The sequence below is a fragment of the Rousettus aegyptiacus genome, unplaced genomic scaffold (genome assembly GCF_014176215.1).
Source record: "Rousettus aegyptiacus isolate mRouAeg1 unplaced genomic scaffold, mRouAeg1.p scaffold_m13_p_14, whole genome shotgun sequence".
Lineage (NCBI taxonomy): Eukaryota > Metazoa > Chordata > Mammalia > Chiroptera > Pteropodidae > Rousettus > Rousettus aegyptiacus.
In genome coordinates, this window is record NW_023416289.1 from 35,525,139 (window position 1) to 35,534,333 (window position 9,195).

A 9,195-nucleotide genomic window follows, 5' to 3' on the forward strand; every position below is an offset into this window, starting at 1 on the left:
GAGGAAGCCCACCAATGGGGGCAGTGCTGAGGGCCGGCACCCACTCAGGGAGACAGCATAGCCGCCTCCAAAATTGTCCAGGTCCGAATCCCTGGAGCCAGCCGCTGTGTCACCTTGTGTGTCAAAAGAGTCTTGGCAAGTGTGCTTGTATTAAAGGTCTAAAGCTGGTGAACTGATCCTCGTTATCTGGGTAGCCCAAAATCACCACCAGGGTCCTTATGAGAGGGAGACAGGAGCATCAGAGACAGAGAGAAGGAGATGTGACAGCAGAAGCAGTCCTGTGGAGAGCAGGATCTGAAGAAGCTGCAGTGCTCCTTGAGGGTAGAGGAAGAACCACAAACAAAGGTCCCCTAGAAGCTGCAAAAGGAGACAAGGTGGGTTCTCCTCTGGAGCCCCCAGAGAGAGTGCAGCCCTGCTGATACCTTGATTTCAGCCAGAGAAACTGACTTTAGACTTCTGATGTCCCGAACGGCAAGACCATAAATTGTCTTATCTGAAGCCACTAAGTGTGTGGCAGTTGTTACAGCAGTCGCACGCACACACTGTATAAACACATACACACATGTACATGCCCACAAATGCGCACTGCACATACACAGACACATGTACACACACTACAGACACATACACACATATGGAACCACAAAAATAATGCTCTCATTTCGTCATTGCAAGCTTATTGGGAAGAACAGCATCCGATCCCAGACTTGAAGGGCATTAGCCAGGTGAGTGAAAGTCAGGTCAAGGACAATGTCCAAGAGCTGGATGGATCCTTTTGTGTTTAGAGAACATGTGGCGTCCACCGGGGATGAACCTAAGGTGAGGATGGCAGGTGAAAACTGCCATGTTCCTCTGAGGGAACTGAAAGCCTGAGGGGCCCTCCTGTGCAATCACGGCCTTGCCAAACCCTCACTCGGTCCATGCATGTATCCATGAATATGGACGTGTGCATGTATGTATGTGTTTGTAGTGTGTATGCATTTGTCTATGGACGTGCATGTGCATATTAGTGGGCGTGTGTCTATGTGTATGTTTGTACAGTGTGTGCAATTGTCAGTGTATATGCATGTGTATAGATGTATTCATGAGTGTGTGCTGTGTATGTTTGTAGCATGTGTGCATGTGTCTCTGTGTCTGAGTGTGCATAGGTGCATTCATGGGTTGTGCATGTGTATGTACATTTGTGTCAGGGTGTGCATACATGCAGGTGTGTCTGGGTACATATATGTAAATGCATGCATTTATGGATGTGTGCATATGTTATGTGTTTGTGCAATGTGTGTGTGTGTGCATGCATGTGCATCCATGGGCCTGTGCATTTATGGGTGAGGGTGTATGTGCTGCTCCTTCATCAGCCACATGTTCCCTCAGGTGTCTCCCTCACTCATCCCTAAGACACACATTCAGATTAGAAAACACTGATGCCTTTTTTCTGTCTTTTTCCCCTCACTAAGTTTGAGTACTTATGGAGGTAGACTGGGGACCAGGGACTTGCATATCCCAGCTTCTTGTGCAGCTGTCATAGTTAGGTCTGTAAAAACATTTATTGGTGAATAAGGTAAAGCAGCACCTAGAAATCAGGGGCTCATCTATCAGCTGCGTTAAGTACAGCCTGGGTTCAAGGTCGACAACTGGACTCCAGGAAGGTCTTGAGAGTCAGCCAAGAAAGTGGTTAAAATAGTCTCTAGGGGAAGCTGGGGATTCACAGGGCATGTCTGGAATCAGCTGGGTGACTGTAGGACTGTGGCTGGGTCTCTGGAAACAAGTACTTGCACAGACACTCCAAGGAGTTGGCTGACCATAGGAGGGGCCTCCTGGTTAGCGAATCTCCTAGATGCTGAACAGGGGCCTCCAGAGGCCAGCTCTTGCCTCCAGAATTGACTGGACCATGTTCCAGAAAGGGATGACTCCACAGGGAACCCCTCCAAGTGGCTGCTTCAGGCTTTTGTGGGGGTGACTTCCTGTGTCTCTCTAGGTGCAGAGGACAGGTGGACCTGAGGTCAGCGTCCAGCAAGGGCTGCATACGTGCTGGCATCAGCTGTGGGCTCCGTGGACTGCAGGGACTGGGCTCCAGCTGCCCTCAATGTGAGGACCCGGTGGTCCAGCTGGGCATATGTCACCTCCTGGGGGTCTGCAGCAGGGCTCTGAGGGAAAGGCCCAGGGTGCGTTAGTCCAGCTGAGGGTGAAGGGAGGTAGCTGTGGGAAGGAAAGGCCGTGGCAGCCAGCCTCCCAGTGCCCTCAGCCCTGGGATGAAATCACCCTTATATAGGCCCTTCCCACATAAAATCAAAGTTGGTCTGAGTGATTGGTAGAACACGGCAGAAGTGAGAGCATGTCATCTCCAAGGAGGACCACGAAAGACATGGTGGCTTCTGCTCTTCACTCTCTGGGGCCCTGCCCTCAGGGGGAGACCGGCTGCCATGGAGAAGCCCACGTGTGGAGGGACCGAGGCATCTGGCCCATAGCCCTAAGACGGCACTCTCTTGGAGGTGGATCTTCCAGCCCCAGTCAAACCTTCAGACAGATGCAGCCCTGGTCATGAGGGCAGCAACCTTGTGAGAGTCAGAACCCCCCAGCTAATCCTCTTCTAAGTTCCTGACCCAAGAAACAGATAATTTTGTGAAGCTGTTAAAACTAGAGTATTTTGTTACATAGCAACAGGTGATTAATACAAGGACTTACTAGGGCGTGCAGCTCCCTCTCTCCCTCGGGAAGTTTACTGACTGCAGATATATCTGGAGGGGAAAGGAAAGTGGTCAGTTCTCTGGGGTGGACCTTAGAAGGCAAATTTGCCTGAAACCTCACAGGTTCATATTTCTTCCCCAACCTCATCTAGAATATCACAGAATATCCCCAAGTGGTTCCCCTCCACCAACAGTGTCTTGAGTGGCACTGAATGCCCACTTGCCCTGTCCCAGGCCTATCCCACATCTTCATCCCTTTACCTGGTGTCCTCTGTATGATGTCAACAGCTGGGCTGAACCTGAGGGGAAAGAACAAATGAGCAAAGGGGGCTCCCAGAAACAGAGGACCAGGAGAGGGCCTGGTGGTTGTTCTTGGGGGCCTCACCTCTCCTGAGGACTCTGCTTCTCACCCTTGCTTCTGAGGGGGCCTGAGGACAGTCGGAGGTGTGAATTAGAAGGGAGGCCATCTTCCCAGCATCCCAAAGAGCCTTCCCAGGTCACTCCACCCCACACTGAGGCTTACCATGTTTTTTCTGACATAGACGATGGACTAACAGGATGACCAGGAGGAGGAGACACAAGAGAAAGGCCACAGAGATCCCACTGAGAATATAAACATGTTCTGTCGACAGGCCTGGGGGTGCAAGGAAGATGGAATGGGAGTATCAGCAGCTTGCTCTTGTGAGTATTTACTGCATACCACTTGTCGGTGCTTGTGTGCTTGTCGGGTGCACACTTGTATATGTAATCACATGCTCAAGGGTCCTGCGACAAAGCTGGGGTTCCAAGTGCTGATGTGCTCTTTCCATAGGGCATTGACAGAGCTAGAATATGACCAACAATACAGCTCATTCTTTGTCCCCTCCTCCAAGAGGCACATACCAGGCCCACGGTCCACACTTCTCTGTCCCCATCACTCACCGTGGTTGTTATTGTCGTATGAATGTGTCCGCATGTGTCTTAGGAGGGAGGAATCGGGAGGACGTGGGTCAAAGGCCTGCGCTCTACAGAGGGGGCTCTGAGGATCCCAATCCCCCTGCAGGGGCTTCATCTCGCTCCAGAACCTCACCTGCTCTCTCTTGAACAGCACTGCCCCTGGAACTTTCTGTGAGGATGGAAACACTCTACCTCTGTGCTGTCCAATATGGTAACACATGACCATGCCCATTAAAATTTAAGTTAAATAAATTTAAAAGTCAGATCCTCAGCTGCACCAGCCAAATTTCAAGGGCTCAGTGGCCATACCTTGCTGGTGACAGTCTCACCTTCCTCTCTGACTTTTGGCACTTTATAGAGAGGACACCCAGTGGGAACAGGGAGTATGACCTTTTCTTGATGACCTTCTTCTGGGTTCCCATCCCAAGTGCAGGAACCCCCATCTCCGATTTGTTTCCCAGGATAGCCCCTTGATGGGGGTGGAATCGCCCTTCTGTGAGTGAGGAAGCCAGACCTGATCCTTGAGTTGCCCGAGGCAATGCAGTTAGCCGGCAAGTTGGTGGAGCACTAGCCATGGTCTGCTCTTGGCGCATGCGCTGTGTAACAATCACCTCTGCGGGGCAAGTCAGTGCCCATTTCATAGGTGGGCCAATCCGGGTCCCGCCAGCTCGACCACGCACAGGGTACGAGACCCTGCCCACCATTCCCTTTCTCAGAACACCGATCCAGCTCTTCCCGCTGCTCCAGAGGCTGAGTCCTCACTATCCTCTAAGAAAGGCAGGAAACTTCACCTCCCTGGGCGCCCTTCTCCCATCACCTTGTGCTTGGTCCACGACCCATGATCCCACACGCTGTTCACACGCTGCTGCCTTTCCTTCCCTTTGTGACATCTACCACAATTTAAAATTATATATGTATGTGCAATGTATGTATAATATACGTCATAAGAATACTATATTACGATGCATTTCTATATTTATAATATATTCCATATTATATATTTAATATGTAATTATTAAATAAATATAAATATATATTTTAAATTATGTGATTTGACTTCTAAATCTATAATTTAAATTGCATAACTATTTAAAATTGTATGTAATTTACAAGAACTTACACCATATAAGTCGTATATATCAATTACACACATTTATTATATAATATATAATATGTTAAATTTTGTGTATATTAATTTTAGTAATATGGGATATAATGTATAACATATATAATAATGTCTATATTCACTGTAATGATATATTAAGGTGTTTTATTATATTAATTATATTTAATATATAATCTAAATATATACACTAACATAATTTAATTAATAGATCTGAAATTTTGCATTGTAAATTACACATTTATATTTATATTGCACATATAGACATATGTGTGTTTCTTTGTTCATTCTAATTAATTATCATTAAAGTTAAGAGGACGTGCACCTCCCACATTGGCTGCCATTGGCGGAACTGCCTGCTACAGAGTTCTCCAGTCTTGCTTGTGTTGTTGTCAAGGTTGCTATGAATGTTAGTGACACCCAGTGCCCTGTACTTGGCAGCCCCATGCTATGGCTTTACGGTCCCTAATTCTAGCAGAGCCTGGTCCCCAGAGCAAAGCCTTCTCCCGAAACCCTGAGGTCTCTACTTGCCAGATGAGGAGGGGGACTTTGTGTATGTGCAAAGGGTGGAGCTGACAACTTTGGTGGGTCCTGTGAAGGGGGCAGGAGAAGGGCTAATGTGGGGGGGGGTGCCTGGAGTCCATCTCACTCAGCTTGGCCTTTCTGCACCCTGAGTGTCCACCCACAGGCTACATCTGGCCATCGTTCAATTCCAGAGGACATCCTGCGATTCCTGAGAAAGTGAGAAGGGACAGGAGACAGGCAGAGGCCCCTACTCCATTCTGCTGGGAGGTGGTCACTGCTCCCCTCCCATTGGTTGACCTCCTGGAATCAGCAGAGAGCAACTCCTCTGAGACTCTGGGAGGAAATGGAGGGGGTCGGAGTGTCCACAATGGACCCTGAGTCTAGGACATCTCAGGGGCTGACCACACAAAGGAAAAGAAAGACTCATCCCAAAGCACCACCCTGACCTGGTCAGGGTCCCCTGGAAAACGTGACTCGTCCAATAGAGGGTGGACCATACCACAGGGAACACATGCCTGACCCCACAGAGTCTGGCCCAGTGGTAAAGAATGCTTAACACCATTCTGAGAGAAAGGACACATGTTCCCTTGAACAGAGTCTGTCTCCACCTGGTGTCTGGAAGCCCACTCTCCACCCAGCCCAGCAGGGCCACCTCCCTGTCCACCCCAATGCTGAGCTCAGGCCATCGTGGTGTCTATGTGGGACTAGGACTCCAGGGCCCTGAGCCTGGTGTGACACCCAAGGGACATGTGTGCAGAGGGGCAGGGGAGCTGGAGTGGCTGGAGGTCAGCAGGAGGGCAGGGGGACTATGGACAGTGGACGAGCTGGGGACAGGATCCAGGGGCCTGGCACAAACCTGAAGGCAGAGTGGAGATGTCCTCATCTGTCACCACAAGCTCCAGGAGCTCACTGTGCTCGGACCAGCTGTTCCCTTTGTGATAGTGACAGAAATAATGTCCGGCAGTGGCCTTACTTGCTGTGATGTGGAATCTGGCCTCTGTCTCCTGCGAATCATGTTGGGGCACTTTTCTCTGATCCTCGTACTTATTTCTTTCACCTTTCTTTTCAAGACGAAATACTTCAGCCCCAGCGGGACTCTGGCACACAATGGTCACAGGCTGCCCTGGGGGGACCACAGTTTTTGGCTTGGCATAGATGGACGGTCTAGGCAGGACCTCCCCTGGGAGGGAAGCAAAGCGAGATTTCAGGACCGTCATGTAGAAATCACCGCGCCTCACAAGTCACCCATTTTAACTGTTCACTCCAGTGTGTTTAGCAAACATACAGAGCTGTGCCTCCACCAGCACAACCTAATTTTAGAGTACTTCCATCACCCTCCCCCTACACACCCCCATGTCCATTCTGGGTGACTATGAATCCCCATCACCCCAAGAGGTATTTCTCCACATGTTACGAGGGCCCCAGGTGTTGGTTGCATCTTGGACTTTTCCAGGGTGGAATGGGAGGTTTCAGACCAGGCTGTTGGCTTGGACATATCTCCTTGACCACAGCTACTTTGTAGGGGGACAGAGAGGGCTAGGAGGGAGGCACAGGAGGAAGACAACTGGTCACTTGTGGGGACAAGGAAGCAGGATCTGACTCTGTAGGAATGACCTTGGCTAGTTCTGAAGGGCAGCTGTGTGGGGGCTAAGGGAATTCTGCAGAGCTCCAGTATGTGGAAGTAAGGGTGAGGGTGGAGGTCGGAGCTCCATCCCTGATCTGGTCACAAGACCTCAGCAGATGGGGATTCCTGTCCCTAGTGCAGGCCCTTTGTGTTACATCACCTCTGGTCCCACTGTAGTTTCTACCTTCATCTCAGCCTTATTTCCATTCCCTTGTTATTTAGGCTTTTGAAAACTCCTCCCGGGGCTGCCTTCAAGGGGAGCAAGGCTGGGGCAGGGGATGGGAGAAGTGGAACGGAGAGGGATCGTAGCCCTGAAACAGGAAGATGGCATCAAAGTCAAAGTTGACAGAGACAGGAGCTGACAGAGGTTTGTCGCCCATTCATTTGCTCATTCATTCACTCTTTCAACCTTATCTTAGTTCCTACTGATCTGTTTACAGATGCTCCATGAGCCATTAGATCCAAACAGGAGAAATACAGAGTCCTTGACTTCCTGGGCTGAAAGTCTAGAGGGGGGGCAGATGTTGATCAACGAATTGTACAAATCCAGCCATGCACCACGACACATGACCATGGGGTAATGGGATAGAGCAGATGGAGGGGGAGCTGACCTGTCTGGGAGTCTTTGGGAAGAGGCCCCGAGCTGAGATAGGAGGGCCAAGCACCAACCACCCAAGCTGAGCTATAGGGACACGGGTCATGCAATGTGCAGATGTCACCCTGGGAGGAGGTCAGAGCAGAGTGAGAAAATGGCATTTATGAAAGTGAAAGGAAGCCAGATACTCTGAAAATAAGAGAGAAGGATGGCATGAGAACAGTCTCATTCTACATGAAGTTGAACTGTGAGAAGACTCTACAGAAAATAATATTTTGCCTGAAAATAAAACATGTATGAAAAACTAAATTAAAAAATGTAGACTCACCAGTTTGCGTGTGGATGGTCTGGCCCAGACAGAACACTGGAAGAGAAGCCCCAGTGAGAAAAGCTCCTGGCGCCCAGTTTCCTCATGGGGCTGCCATCAAGGGGAGCTTGGTGGAGCCAAAGGTGGGGTCAGTCCCCTCTTGTCATTTCCAAACCCCCCTCTTCAACATGCCGCCTGAGCACAATCCTTCTCCTTGCTCTGAAAGTCTCAAGACTAATCCCCAATCTCCTCTTTCAAATAGGTATACCCTCTCCCCAGCCCTTCACAGAGTTTGAACCTGTCCCCATACCCAGGAGCCTGCTTCTAGAACTGACCTTCCATGGTCAGACTTAGGTGTGGGCCAGAGCTGAGGGGGTAGGTCCCTGGGGGATCACCTTGCTCCTCTAGGGTCCCAGAGTCTCCTGAACTGGACTCAGGACTGAGTAAAGACGCAGACCCCTCCCCAAGCTCCCATCCATCTGTCCCCGGAAGGCTGTCCCTCCCTTCCTGGACTCACAGAGGCCCAGGAGGGTGGTGGGATGGAGGAACATGGCCAGCCCCTGAAGCCTGCGTAGTCCTGGAGCCAGTGGGTGGAAGGACAGAGCCTGCAGCTGACACAGGCAACAGGATACGTTGACTGGGGCCCATCTGGGGTTTCTACATCAACTGCCTCACAAAAAGGGGAAGAATGCTTTGCTCTCCCATCCTGCCTACTTTTCCTGTTGATGAGACAGAAGGAGGGCTTTGGCTTCCAAAACACCCATCTGTACATTAGCATGAGGCTGAACTCATCCCCTGTGAACCCCCGAGTGTGCACCTCATTTTAACCTAAGGGACAAGGAAGAGCATGGATTTGTGCAACAAACTGACATCATTGTCGGTCCCAACTTCACAAACTAACCATCTATTCTTAGGCAAGGTGCTATGCCACTTGATGCCTACCTGGCTTCACATTTAAAATGAGAACCCTAAAATACCTCTCTGAGCATTTATGATACATGTTAAATTCCCAGCAAGGTACAGAGTGCATTAAAAATTTCCTAATTATGTCTCAATTATAATGTAAGTTATATCTCAATTAAAAAAAATAACATGAGTTTGCACCAGAATAATTGAAATACTCCAAAAGCACTTCAGCATGGTCATTCCATGTTGACCAGCTCTTTTCCTGGGACAGTGACTGGGTAACGGCCTGCAGTCAACTTTCGGGTTCTCCAGGGGGACCTCGGTGCCATCTGCATGTTGCAGCCTTGGGCGTCACCCTCATCACACAGAGTAGCTGACCAGATCTCAGAGATTCCATTTTCTGAGTATCCCCAGTTTGGCTCGGCCAAATGGGAGAGTTTGTAGGACAGAACCTGAGCCTGCAGTGCCCAGGGATCCGCTTCCCGGTTTTTCCTG

At 49.8% G+C, this 9,195-nt stretch overlaps 1 protein-coding gene across 1 annotated transcript; it reads right to left on the reverse strand.

The window, feature by feature from the left end:
• Window positions 1-1,525: 1,525 nt before the first annotated feature.
• On the reverse strand, window positions 1,526-8,441 carry LAIR1 (leukocyte associated immunoglobulin like receptor 1). The gene is made up of 8 exons (XM_016130892.2): window positions 8,312-8,441; window positions 7,816-7,851; window positions 6,125-6,448; window positions 3,208-3,318; window positions 3,070-3,112; window positions 2,946-2,983; window positions 2,683-2,735; window positions 1,526-2,144 (listed from the first exon to the last, which is right to left on the reverse strand). Exons 1-8 carry the CDS (start codon window positions 8,343-8,345, stop codon window positions 2,001-2,003), a joined length of 783 nt encoding a protein of 260 aa, XP_015986378.2. The 5' UTR covers window positions 8,346-8,441; the 3' UTR covers window positions 1,526-2,000.
• Between the last annotated feature and the right edge of the window lie 754 nt (window positions 8,442-9,195).

What these genes read in the sequence shown, in the direction of transcription:
- LAIR1 (XM_016130892.2), bottom strand. Translation starts at nt 8,345, where the DNA reads ATGTTCCTCCATCCCACCACCCTCCTGGGCCTCT. An exon ending in CATCTCCACTCTGCCTTCAG is followed by an intron (nt 3,319 to 6,124) that starts GTTTGTGCCAGG and finishes TTGCACCCCCAG; the next exon opens with GCCTGTCGACAGAACATGTT. An exon ending in CATCATACAGAGGACACCAG is followed by an intron (nt 2,736 to 2,945) that starts GTAAAGGGATGA and finishes TTTCCCCTCCAG; the next exon opens with ATATATCTGCAGTCAGTAAA.